General features: G+C 33.5%; 1 protein-coding gene and 1 long non-coding RNA gene across 7 annotated transcripts; one reads left to right on the forward strand and one right to left on the reverse strand.

The window, feature by feature from the left end:
- Positions 1 to 285: 285 nt before the first annotated feature.
- Positions 286 to 5385, reverse strand: LOC107903444 (uncharacterized). 2 transcript variants are annotated; one of them, XR_001685800.2, is made up of 5 exons: positions 4259 to 5385; positions 3643 to 3715; positions 3164 to 3343; positions 2094 to 2164; positions 286 to 1985 (listed from the first exon to the last, which is right to left on the reverse strand). It is a non-coding gene; the product is annotated as an uncharacterized lncRNA (long non-coding RNA). The 2 variants fall into 2 exon arrangements; XR_001685801.2 differs by lacking the exon at positions 3643 to 3715.
- A 5906-nt stretch (positions 5386 to 11291) lies between these two features.
- On the forward strand, positions 11292 to 14107 carry LOC107903445 (D-lactate dehydrogenase [cytochrome], mitochondrial). 5 transcript variants are annotated; one of them, XM_041092550.1, is made up of 3 exons: positions 11352 to 11594; positions 12264 to 12378; positions 12558 to 14107. In XM_041092550.1, exon 3 carries the CDS (start codon positions 13272 to 13274, stop codon positions 13947 to 13949), a length of 678 nt encoding a protein of 225 aa, XP_040948484.1. In that variant the 5' UTR covers positions 11352 to 11594; positions 12264 to 12378; positions 12558 to 13271; the 3' UTR covers positions 13950 to 14107. The 5 variants fall into 4 exon arrangements, with proteins under 5 accessions (XP_040948487.1, XP_040948484.1, XP_016684983.1 ...); XM_041092553.1 differs by lacking the exon at positions 11352 to 11594 and adding an exon at positions 11292 to 11338; XM_041092552.1 differs by having other exon boundaries at positions 11354 to 11616.
- The last annotated feature ends 228 nt before the right edge of the window (positions 14108 to 14335 follow it).

A 14335-nucleotide genomic window follows, 5' to 3' on the forward strand; every position in this document is an offset into this window, starting at 1 on the left:
TATCTATTCAGTATTTATCTTCATCTCTAATAGAGATTGTTTTATGCAAAAATTTGAATCCTTAACATGTCTGTGTGCGTGCAGATCCTTAACTTTCCAGAATCCTTTAACGCATATTCTATTATAAAATCACAGATTACTATTTAAATGATAAATAAATTATTTAAAGTATGAAAATATACATTTTTTTATTGGCTTAAGGGCATAAAAAACCCTCAAATTAAAAAAAAAAGACAATTAAATCCCTCTTTTTTTTTCTTTTTCTTATTCTTTTTTATGTTGAAATGATCAAAAAAACATCCATCTTATTCCAATAATGATAATGTATTCTACATTTATAGACTTTGCTAACAACCAAACTAACTAACTTGCATATAACAGAATCTAACTACCCTGTTAACTGCTAACTGTTTTACTTCTCAACACTCCCCCTCAAGTTGAGGGCTGGTATATGTCTTTAACCCCCAACTGGATACTAAGTACTCATGCTGCTTGACGCCTAAAGCTTTTGTCATTAAATCAGCAAGTTGCTCAGTTGTTCCAATATGGTGCATCTGAATTGTTCCATCCTTGATTTTATCTCGTACAAAATGACAATCAATCTCTATATGCTTAGTTCGTTAATGAAAAACAGGGTTAGCTGCAATTTGCAGTGCTGCCTTACTATATAAGAAAATCAAAGATTTATCAAACTGACTAAGACTGATTTCTTTCAACAAACCATTTAACCACATAACCTCTGCTACTACTGCTGCCATACTTCTATATCCAGCTTCTGCTGATGACCGAGAGACTGTGGTTTGTTTTTTTAATTTCCATGAAATAAGAGACTCTCCAATTTTAACACAAAAACCAGTCACCGACCTTCTAGACATAGGACACGAAGAGCAGTCAGAATCACAAAAAGCAATCAGTTGCAGTTTGCTTGCTGCAAATAATAAAATGCCTTGGCCAAGATTTTTCCTTATGTACAGTACCACCCGAAAAGCAGCCTCCAAATGTGATTTTTTTTTTTTGTTTATGCATGAACTGACTCAAATGCTGAACTGCAGACATTATATCTGGTCGCGTATAGGTCAGATATAACAATCTTCCTAACAACCGTTGATAAACTGTAACATCCGCAATTAAATCATCTCCATTAACCTTTGTTTGCACAGACTCATCATATTCAACCGAGGTAAGTTTTTGATTCTGCTCAAGTGGTGTACATACTGACTTCGCTTCCCCTAATCCCAGATCAGCTAACAACTCCAAAGCATACTTTCGTTGGTTCAATACAATCCCTTTGTTCGATCTCACCGCCTCTATTCCAAGAAAATACTTCAACACACCTAAATCTTTCATCTTAAAATTCTGATGTAGAAGCTGTTTTAATTCATTTATCATATCAACGCTACTCCCAGTAATTAACAGATCATCTACATAAATTAGTAAGATGAAAATGTTACCTCCATTCTTTTTTGTGAATAAGGAATAATCATACTTGCTTTGCACATATCCTCCTTGCATTAAGGCCTCAGTAAGCTTAAAATTCCACTACCGAGAAGCTGCTTCAGACTATATAATGAATTACGCAGACGACATACTCGAGACTCCCCCTGGCTGTGAAAACCATCTGGAAGTTCCATATAAACTTCTTTATACAAGTCCCTTTATAGAAAGGCGTTGTAAACATCCATCTGAAAAAGAGGCCAATCATAAATTGCTGCCATGCTGACCACAGTCTGAACCATCACATGTTTAACGACAAGAGAAAATGTCTCCTGAAAGTCAATACCAGCCTGCTGACTATAACCTTTTCCAAGAAGGCGGGCTTTAAAACGTTCCATGAAACTGTTAAAAGTATATTTTGATTTTATAAACCCACTTGCAACCAATGGGAACAACACCAGCAGGTAAAGGAACAACCTCCCATGTACCATTAGCCTCCAAAGCTCGAATCTCTTGTTGCATAGCATCAACCCACCATGGATCCAAAATGGCTTCAGCATAAGTGTGTGGTTCAATTAAAGAAGAAATATGGGCCGTAAACAACTGAGTATGAACAGGCAAATGTAAACAAGAGTAAACACAAGCAATTGGAAACAAACCTGTGGCACAAGAAGTAAAAGATTGGTTGGAGCAGACGTAATCCTTCATCCAAGGAGGCGGCTTGACAGACCTTGTAGTTCAGCGTAAAGGGATGTCAGTAGGTGCCGAAGATATGGGATGAGAAGAAAAAGATACAGGCATACTCGGTGAAGAAGATATAGGCAGACTAGGTGAAGAAGAAGGAATAAGAATAGAAGATGAAAGTTCAAGTTGAAGAAAAATTGAATGATTATTGTCAGGAAAAGGCAAAAAACGTCTAGAAGGAAAAGCAAAAGGAAACACTGTTTCATGGAAAACAACATCACGATTAACAAAAAAAGTTTTGGTTTCAAGACTAAATAATAAGTATCCTTTTTGCACAAGAGAATAACCCATAAACATAGACGGAACGACCTTAGGAGAAAATTATCACGATAGCTAGGGGTAGTAGCATATGCAAGGCAACCGAAGACTTTTAAATGAGAAAAATTCAGAGGCGTACTATACAAAAGTTCAAAAGGACACTTCCAATTTAAGATAGGAGTAGGAAGACGATTAATCAAAAAACAGGCAGTTAAAACGCATTCAACCCAAAATTTACTAGGCATATAAGACTGAAATTTTAATGACCGAGCCACTTCAAGCAAATGCCTATGTTTTCGTTCAGTAACTCCATTTTGCTGAAGAGTGTGAACACATGAACTTTGATGGATAATACCGAACATATTAAAGAACTCAGTGCATTCAGTCTTAAAGAACTCAGACCCATTATCACTACGAACAGTTTTAATACTAGTGGAGAATTGATTTTTAACCAAGACAAAAAATTGTTTGAGATATATGAGGGCATCACTTTTATATCGTTACAAATACACCCAAGTCATCCGTGTGTAATCATCAACAATCGTTAAAAAAACCTATGAGTAGAAACTCGATAGGGTCCCCACAAGTCTATGTGAATAAGAGAAAAAGCCACATCAACACGAGACGTACGAATAGGAAACGAAAGCCTAGTTTGTTTAGCAAGTGGACAAATCGAACATTTATGGATACTATCAACATCAGACACTGTACAAGGAAAATTAGGAACCTTATTGAGTCTTGAAACCGGAGCATGACCAAGTCTAGTATGCCAAAGAAAGGATGAGTCAACAGAAGCAATAGCAACAATGGAAGAAGGTGGAATCACAGGAGTCTATCGAGACGGATCCATGATATAAAGACCACCTCATGCTTTACCAATCCCCCTTATCTTTTCACTGGAGAGATCCTGTATGAGACAAAAACGGGGATAAAAAGAAACCATACAATTGAGATCAGTAGTAAGTTTCGAAACAGAAAGGAGATTATAACGAAAATTTGGAACATAAAGAACCCTAGTCATGTGAAGGTTAGGTAAAACAGTACAAGTCCCAACATGAGTAACTGAAACAGAGGAACCATTCGGAAGTCGAACACAAGGTGAACCTAATGTGCATGCAACATGAGATTCTAAGAAATGAATATCCGACAATATATGGTCAGTAGCTCCAGTATCTATAATCCACCTATTACCAATATCAACCATACCTGCTAAATTGGCAGCAACTTCAACCATAGCAGGTTCCTTGTTCAACAAATTCAGGATTTGATGATATTGTTCCTGTGTAAAAACTAATGCTTGTGAACGAGAACCAAGAGAATTCACTACTTCACTACTATGAGCAGGAGTGGGAGCAAAAACATTATTTGCTACAGAATCAGAATTATTGTTTGCCTTCCTTTTTGTGAATTTAAAATCTGTAGGATAACTAATTAACTTGTAGCAAGTCTATCTTTTATGCCCTTTAACCTTATAATGATCACAAGTGCCATTAAACCTTTTCTTCTGTATCATCTGAACTGAAGAGAAAGGAACCAAATCATCCCCAATATTACTTGAATTGTGCTCTCTGTGACTCTTCTTGCATAAGCATCGAGTACACATGATTAACCGATGGTAACGGATTCATCAACAATATTTGACTACGCATAGCATTATACGATTCATTCAACCCCATAAGAAATTGAAATAAATGTTGTTGTGAAACATGCATAACACTCTGTCTAGACTGAATACATCCATAAGAAGACGGAGGTACAAGGGCATCATATTCATCCCAAAGTAACCGTAACTTGGTAAAATAGACAGAGATGAAAGCAGTACCTTGAGAATGTGAAGTGATCTCACGATGCAAGAAATAAATTCTTGAACCATCGATTTTGTGGAACCGCTCACTAAGGTCATTCCATACTACTGCTGCACTAGATGCAAAAACAATCCCTGCCGGAAGTTCTTTACTGACAGTATTCAAAATCCAAGAAAGTACGATCGCATTGCACCGTTCCCATTGACAACCCATTTCTTCTGGCAATGTATCTTTAGAGCAAGTGCCATCCACAAACCCCAATTAATTTTTTGCTAACAACGCGATTCTCATCATCCGACTCCAAACATTGTAGTTTTCAACTCCAATCAACTGATGAGCTACCAACAAGATGCCCGGAGTATCAGAAGGATGCAAGTAAAGTGGATGATTGAAGTCGACAACTAACTCAGAAGGATTCATCACCTCTGTTGTTGAAAACCAGAAAACCAAGAAAATAACAAACAAGACCAGGAACAAATTGAAACGGGAAAAAACCCTAGATTATCAACCCAATTTTTGCTGATCAATCAAATTTGGGCTAGCAATACAAGCCCATCCTAAAACTTCGCAAAGCTCAAAAACTATTATGCAAAGAAAAAAACAGCATCTGACCATATCAACAGGACGGATTAATGATAAGCATCGGAAAAAAACAGTGATCGTCGTGGCTCTGTTACCATGTTGAAATGATCAAAAAACATCCATCTTATTCCAAAAATGATAATGTATTCTACATTTATAGACTTTGCTAACAACCAAACTAACTAATTTGCATATAACAAAATCTAACTACCTTGCTAACTGCTAACTATTTTACTTCTCAACATTTTTACACTCAATTGAGCACTTAAACTTTTAAAATGCATAAAAAATACTCTTAAACTTCTTCAGAAAAAGCAATTAAACATTTATTTTCTTTCCCACTCAATTGGAAATGTTCAGGGTATTTCGCTCTTGGCTGGATCAAATGCATCAAGCACGCAGTACATAGAATTTGGATTTAGTACCGGTAAGTTTAATGGCAGCTCTCTAAGCATATTTTCAAGGGGAGAACCTGGGCTTGCGGTGGTTGGAGGAAGAGGGCGATTCATGATGGCAAAAGGGATTGCACTATTTAACCCTATCCTTATAAATGCCACCAATGTCATTATGGAATTTAAAGTTACTGTAATTCATTACTAAGATGTTATTTACACGTAAGACGCAATCCTTTTGAATTGTGCTCCACTTGATTAGAATAAATGTATGAGAAATATATATATCTATATATATGATCTGATTAAAATTTATAATTCTCATGTTTCATCATTGCACTTTATCATTATAAGAGAAATAAAGGTTAAATTCTTAGCTACTAAAAATGACACATAAATATATCTATTCAGTATTTATCTTCATCTCTGATAGAGGTTGATTTATGCAAAAATTGGAAATTAACACTGCTATTTTTATTATTTTGTCCCTTCGAAAACAATATAAAATTTGTCATTCTTCTCATTTTACACAACACAAGCAAACGACAGTTCTGCTTTTTCTCTCGTTTGTTTCTTTTAGCAATTTTTCCGGTCAAATTTTTTTGACTAAATTTTTGCTTTTTCTTCCTATTCCTTTCGAGAAGAGCGACACCAATTGTGTTTCACCTTCTCTATTAGGGTGTACAAATATTGAAATTTTTCGTTAACCTTGGGAGACGATGTTCATTACACGATTACACCGGTCAGAATGAATTTACTTTTAAGGCAATAACTCTTCCATGACACAATGATTATTTTATTTATTTAAACTTAATTTATTTTCCCTATCAATGCTAACGATTTTATTTTGTAGTAGTATATTTCCAACAAAAATAACTTCAGTTCCCAAGAAATTATTCAAATAACCAAGATCTTTGCTCGAAAATCTCTTGGCCAAAGTTCAAACAAAGTTAGAGAAAAGTGTGATTATTTTTATTGATACCAAATTTCATCCTCAAATCCAGATCCGACAATTTTTAAGCTTTCAATAGATCTATAAATTAAGGCATAATACCAAATTTAATCTTGAGCGTGATGGCCAGCCAAAGTTGCTCAAACGGCCATCCGGCGGCGCGATTGTGGCCCAAACTTGTTAGAAGGCCTCCAGAGAATGTCGGCCTCCAAGTTGCCATATGACCCAAATTTGTGTAAGTTTTCAAGCTACGCCGAGAAGAGGTTAAATGGCCCTTGCTCCCGGTGTACCCTAACTACTATGGGTTGTCTCCAAGGGCCATTTTGGAGCACGATGGCTGGCCAAAATTTTTGGACGGGCCATCCATAATTATATACTTTAAAAATAATTAAAGGTGTTGTGGCTACTTTTCAATATTTGAAAATTATATTAATTACATGACATCTGATTTTAAAATAAATATTTCTCGAAACATGTAATGACATAATAATATATTTTTCACCCAGATTGTGGGTGCCGTGGGAGTTTACTTGGTAAATAAAATACTAAAACTTATACCTAAATTTATCGATACAATTAGTTATTTATACTTATATTGTCTAAGTAATTACATTTCACCATATTTGACAGGAAAGAAGTGGAAGAACCAAAGAATTAGTAAATATTAGGAATAGCTACTGCTCCACATGATCAAGGACACTGCTAGAATGAAGTTATTTGGTCTAAAGGGAATTGCAGTACATACAATTAACAGAAAAGTTTATGAAGGTTGAGGAACTCTAGAATTAATCTTCACATATCGGGAGAATATAATGTCGATTGATTGTATTCTTCTATTCTTGTTGCTTAGTTCTTATACATTGAATATTATTGTTTGTTGTAGCAAATTATTTTCCTTTTCTGAACCAAATCCACAAATGGAGGTATTTTGAACGTCAATGTTGAAAGATCATATTACTTGAAATATTTTAAAAGTATTGTTGAAATATTTGGAGTTGTTGAGATGTGGTTTAGGAAGTGTCTACTTTATTCACTACTCTAGAATCAAGTCGGATCGGATCAATTCTATCAAATCCCTTAGATTGAGGAGGTTGGATCATATTAGCAGGTTGAAGGCTTAGTTGCCAACAGTCCTTATTTACTTTGGTTGTTATTATTATATGGTTTTTAGCTTATTTAGTTGTTGTTTAATAGGTATTCTGACAGATCTTCATTATGATAGCATGTCTCAAAATTTGTATATATTTGAGAGACTTGTATAAGTTGATGTGTTGATTTTTTATAGCATTTAATATGTTCAAGTGAGGAACTTTATTTGTAAGAGTGCATTTGGTTGTAAAAACTTTGTATTGTGATGTTACATGCTATGTTCTCAAGGGGAGAATTTAGTGGTGAGAAAATTTTCTTCGGTGTGTTAGGATCTAGTGCCCTTAGTGTAGTATTGAAGTCTATGTAGTTGTAATTTTCGAACAAACAGGCTTAATAGAATATTCATCAGTTTCATTAACATCTTCATATATTATCCTTAATGAGTTTTGCATGCAAAGCAAAATAAAGCATATATCAACTCACTAATTATCCAACGCTTAACTAATACTAAGCGATATTACGTTGTCGACTCATAATATGAAAAGACAAATTATATTAGTAGATAATCTAAACACCTCTTTAGTCTTATCTTTGGTATCAGAATAGATGACACCCAAAAAATAGTAACATGGATGTGACTGACTAAGTTGACAGTATATCATAAAATACCCAAGTTAAATAAATCTTAGATCGATTTAAATCAAATATAATTTTTCATTGTGTTCGGCCTTTAATTAAGTCGAGACAATCCAATTTAGACACAATTTTATTAACTAATCAACTTCCAATATATACATAGATAATTAAAAACGTCAAGGTGGTGGCGAAAATTTGTTCTAACACCGATTACTCTATAACTTCCCACCTCAAACTTCATATCCTTAATTAAATTACCAAAATTTAAAAAAAAACAAAATTAAATTAAATGCCATAATTTATCTCCTTAGAAAAAAACCTAGTAAATCTTTTATTTTTAATATACTTATTTCTCAAGATATTAATTATATACACCATTTTTCTCAACCACATTACACGTGTAAAAATTTTAGTATTTATTGAAAAAAATTTCCAGGTCGTGGGACTTTACTTGGAAAATAAAATACTAAAACTTATAAAATATTTTTGTAAACTGATACTACTGAGGCAAGATGAGTTGATAGTTGTTAAGTGACACTTGATAATGCCACCGTAGATTGCTTTGAGATGGTTAAATACTCACCTTGTTTTCTTTCACAATTTAATTAAAAAAATCTTTGGACTTGTTTATACTATGGTCCATCTATAGAAACTAGTCTTAGACTTTGGCCCAACCCAAAAAAACTAAACAAAAACCAAAAAATAAAAGTCCAATAACAATCCATTGACCCAATAAGGTCCAATGACAATAAAACCCAAACATCATTAGCCCAAATAACATAAACCCTAGCCCAATAACCAGCCCAATACACCCAACATTTTCAGCAGAAAAACAAAAAAACCCTAGGTCGCTGCACACCTAGCAAGCAACCAAGTTCGCTGCCGTCGCCGCGATTTACGCGCCTCACCTCCACGTGTGCCGCCACGTTCGTACCTGCAAAATGGACTAGAAGAGCCCAAAAGTAAAAAAAAAAAGTGTAAAAAAATAGTAAGATAAGTGTTATTTTCGGGCTATAAAAAGAGCCCCGAGTTTATGTTCTGGTTACAAATGAATCAAAAGAAAACGGAAAAAAATCAATTCAAATACAGATCATTTTCAAAGGTAGTTGTGCTGATTTTTTTTCGGCTTATTTATTTATTTATTTTTAAAGAAAACAAAAAAAAGAGAAAAGGATAAAGGGCGTACCTTTTTGTGAGGGAGGTGCCGATTTCAATGAAAATCGGTGTTTTTTGGGTTTGGGAGTAAAAAAAACTCAAAAAATATTTTTTAAAATTTTCCGGCTGCCGCGGTGGTTCGGCACCGAAGTCCCACTGGATTCTGGAAAGAGAGGAAGGGCTTTGAGAGGATTTTGAAGGTTTTTTTTTTTTGAAGAAAGGAATAAAATGAATTTTTGATAAAAAAAAGTTGATTTATAAAGCTTTTCAAAACTGCGTCATTTTGATTTAAAACACCAGGCGCAAAACAGCGCCGTTTCAGGCCCTTGACCCGGGGGGGACCCGACCCAGGGGAAGGATCCGCGTGTTTTTGTTTCAGTGGGATATTTGCGCGTATGGCCCCTTCATTTTTTTATTATTTATAATCAAGTTTCTTTTATTTTTTAATTTAGCCCTATAATTTATCCCGGCTTCGTTTTTAGTCCCTAATGGAACTGTGTGTTTTGGGAGGGTGAGCATTATTTCTCATTCAGTCCCTCCATCTCATCTGCGCGTTTAATCTAGTCTTCCCTTTTGCGTTTATTGCCAATTTTGCCCCAAAACTTTTTTTTAAAGCCTAATTTAATCCTATTTTGTCATTTTGACTAATATGTTATTAAATTAATTAATTCAAAATTATTATCGCTATTATACTTTACCTTATTTATTTATGTACTTATTATTATTATAGCTATATCTTTAAATCAATTAATTTTATATTATTATTTCCATTATTATTTTTTATTTACTAACTTAAACACTTTAAATGCATTTATTTTATTTTATCTCCTATTTTTTTTGAAAAAAAAATTAGATTATTTATTATTAATATTATTATTTTTATAACCCTAATTTCATTTTTTAATAATCATTTTAATATTTCCTAGATTAATTTCCTAAATGCTATTTTGTGTATTTATTTATTAAGTTCTTTTAATTTTGATATTGTCTTGTTATTTTTTTATACTATTGCTTATACCTTTATTATTCATTATCATTGTTGATTTTGTTGTTTTTTAATATTAAAGTGATGCATATTATGTGATCATTGTTATTTTACATTCGTATTCTCGTTATTCGTCGTTTTAATATTGTATTTGTGTAACATTTCAAGTATTGCATCAATTTTGACCCAAATGTATATTTTTTTTAAAAAAATAAAAATACTTCGTATTTTGGAATTCAAAAAGATCGTATCCTAACTTACGGGGTCTCGATTTTTTTTGATAATTCCAAATATACAATCCCTTTTTTTGAAAAAAAAAAGCAAGTTTTTTTACAAAAAAAAATTTTTCTTGGAAATCGGAAAAAGACCATGTTCCAACTTACAGGATATGATTTCTTCTCCAAAACTGAGATGATCAAATTTCTAAAAATAAATAAATTTTTTTGGTGTTTATTCTCGTGTTCGGATTAGAGATGTTGTGTTCTAATTCACGGGATACAATTTTTTTCTCGATTAATGTGAAATACACCCTTTTTTTTTAATAAAAGGATTATATTTTTAAATTTCTTTTTGAATTTTTAATTTTTCGACATTAAGACATTAATTAGTCAATTAAGTATCAATTTTGGGCATGATGAGGGTGTTAATCCTTCCTCGCATGTAACCGACTCCCGAACCCGTTTTTCTTGAATTCCGTAGACCAAAATTATTGTTTTAGTAAAATTAAAACGTTTTATTAAAACGATTAAGTCGCAAGGTGATCCGATCACACCTAAAAAATATCGGTGGCGACTCCCATTTTTTTTTTCTATTTTCGTTTTAAAAGTCAACCCCGTTTTTTAAAATAAAAATGGTTTCAACAGATTTTATGTTAGCAAGCTGAAATTGAATATGTAGGTTTATCTAGAAGTATGAAAATGAAGTTATTTGAAGGTTGGGGAATTCTAGAATTAATGGAATATAATATTGACCAATAGTATTCTTTTATTCTTGTCGTTTAGTTCTTATACACAGAACATTGTAGGAATATAATAATTTAGTACGTAGATTTAAAGAGAAAGAGAAAGACGACTTCATATATATCAAACAGACTTTTCTTAGCAGAAGATAGAATAATTTATAAAACCAACACATCAATCACATGTAATATCTGATATCAAATAAAATTAAAGTCAAATTCAGACAAAAATAAAAACGCAGGGCAGGAAACTTCCAAACATTATATTTATAGATAAAATGGTGTTTACAACCTTCACCATTCTAATTATTAAGGGAAGAAATTCGTATATATACGTATATAAAAAAGGTATATTCCTATTCAAAAATCAAGCAGCTAATTAGACCAAGTTGCCCTTGCGTGGTCAAGATTTGTTTTCTTTTTAATATTACTAGGGAAAAGTCAACCAGTTATTATATCAAATGTTTTGGGCAATACATTATTTCCAAAGTCCGCAGGATTTCTCAGTATAAATGTGATGAAGGACAAGATCATGCTAGTTCTATTGGAAGTGTCAATAAAAGTTTGGATATCTGTTGCTGGCATTTTGTACAAGGATATGTTGGTCATTTCTTTTACTTCAATACGTTAGCATTTGATCCTGCATTTTCTCATATTAAGGGGATAATGATGTGGAATTTATCATGCTTATTGAAGGATTATATTTTGGACATGTTTCATTAGTTTCATATTATGTTTTATTGGGTTCAATTGTAAATTTCAGTGTCGAGGAAACTTTTTGTCATTTTTGATTGAGTGAAATTTGAGTTTCAACTGTTGTTTCAGTAGAAAATTTTCAAATTTTTTTATGCCCTTTTGTTTGCCTTGGATAACTAAGAAATCACCCAAATAAATGTTCTGAATAAGATGTTTTGTAATGTCATGGAACTACTACTAGGATTATGTTGAACTTGAAAAACTGGAAACTTCTTACATAGGTCGGCTTCTAGCAGTACTTTGTGATAAACCATTTGCAGAGTCTCATTGTATTTTATTACATACATCTGAATAAGATGTTTTGTAATGTCATGGAACTACTACAAAAATGTCTTGGTTCTTCTTGAGCAAGTATAAAATTTTAATTGTTCTTTTATGCTTGTAATCAGGTACTTGAATTTGCAATTACTTTTGTGATAAAATCATCAATGTTCCATCGTGTAAAATGAATTTGCAATTCTATCCATTTGGTTTTTTAATTTGTGATACTAGGAGTGATTTTTTTTTAAATTTGTAGAGAGTTAAGGCATTGCATATTCGGGACATGGATGTTGTAGTTGAGCCCGGAATTGGATGGATGGAACTTAATGAATACTTGGAGCCATATGGTTTATTTTTCCCTCTTGATCCAGGTCAGTTTGTTAGAGTTATCCTTGCAACATATCATTTTCTTAATGAAAAATAACTTATTGCAACATTCAGCTACACTCCTTGATGAAAGGACCATATATATATATTATATTATATTATATTATATATTATTTATTGGCTTGAGTGTAACATTATCATCTTAAACCATGTTGACCTGCAGGGCCTGGTGCAACAATAGGAGGCATGTGCGCAACACGCTGCTCTGGATCTTTAGCCATGATGTAGTTGCTACTCTACTACTGTCTTTCTTTGCATTCCCTAGTTTCCCCCTTAGTCTGTTGAAAAATTACATCTGAAATCTCTCTTACTGAGGTTTGTAGAATTTTCATTTCAGCAATTTTGTACCAAACAAGTGTATTCAGATATGAAATGATGGATGTTTTTTCTCATGGAAAATGTATATCTCTGTTTAAACTTCTGAAAGAATGCATAGGTGTTGATTCCTCACTGAAAACATTTTATGCGATTAGGGCACTTATATCTTCAATGCCTATATAGTCCATGTTTTAGTTCACCATGGGTTAAACAATGGTCTACGGGCTTTTGTGTCCCTTTTGATAAATAATAAACATTAAAAACATTTAAATGCCTCACATACTGAGGAGTCAGCTTGTGCCATTAGTGACCTTTTTCAGCAGAACAATAGTTATTTTCAGGAAAATATATGTAAAAACAACTTTTCTGAAAAATATTTTCAGGAAATTTGCCAAACAGCAGAAAATATTTTACACAGATTCATCCAAACACTAGAAAATATTTTCTGTAAATCATTTTACAAAAAAGTAAAACATTTTCTAGAAATCATTTTACGGAAAATATTTTACTGGCAAACAAACGGACCCTAATATTACTAGGGAAAAATCAACCAGTTATTATGTCAAATGTTTTGGTCAATACATTATTTCCAAAGTCCGTAGGATTTCTCAGTATAAATGTCTCCGTTTTGTTCATAAACATGAAGCAAAAATTCCACTACCTTTCATCAACATTTCTCCTTCACCCCAGAAATTATAGTAAAGCAGAGACAATGAGAGGAACATCGGTGTTGAGTTGGATTCTGATCATCTGCCTCTCCCAAGTAGCAGTGCGGAGCCAATACTACTCGGACACCGTACCATATCATCCCAGGCCAGTTGTGGTCACCAATCTTCACTTCTATATGCACGAATTTACGGGCACTACAGCAGTCGTGCTAACCCAAGCTAACATCACAAGCAATAATTCATCAGTGCCATTTGCCACCCTAGTTGCCATTAATGATCCCCTCAGGACTGGACCTGAGCCTGACTCAGAGCTGATTGGAAATGTTCAGGGTATGTCCCTCCTAGCCGGATCAAATGCATCGAGCACGCAGTACATAGATTTTGAATTCAATACCGGTAAGTTTAACGGAAGCTCTCTAAGCGTATTTTCAAGGGGAGAAGCTGGGCTTGCGGTGGTCGGAGGAAGAGGCCAATTCGCGATGGCAACAGGGACTGCACTATTTAACCCTCTCCTTATAAATGCCACCAATGTCATTATGGAGTTTAATTTTACTGTAATTCATTACTAAGATGTTATTTACAGAGTCAATCCTCTTGGATTGTGTGGAAGTTATATGATTATGCTCCACTTGTTAGAATAAATGTATGAGAAAAGTTGACACCATTTTTTTGATAAAACGGGGTCGACTTGGGTTTTGAGAAATAAAAACGAATATTGGAGTCGCCACCAATCTTTTTTTTGATGAGGTGTGATCGGGTCACTTCGAAAAGTGGTTTTTTTAATAAACGATTTGATTTTATTAAAATAACAATTTTGGTCCACGAAATTCAAAAAAAATGGGTTCGGGAGTCAGTTACGTACGAGGAAGGATGAGCACTCTCGTTACGCCCAAAATCGGTACCTAGTTGATTAATTAGCGTCTTAGTGTTGAAAATTGAAAATTTTGAAGAGATT

The sequence above is a fragment of the Gossypium hirsutum genome, chromosome D05 (assembly GCF_007990345.1).
Source record: "Gossypium hirsutum isolate 1008001.06 chromosome D05, Gossypium_hirsutum_v2.1, whole genome shotgun sequence".
NCBI lineage: Eukaryota > Viridiplantae > Streptophyta > Magnoliopsida > Malvales > Malvaceae > Gossypium > Gossypium hirsutum.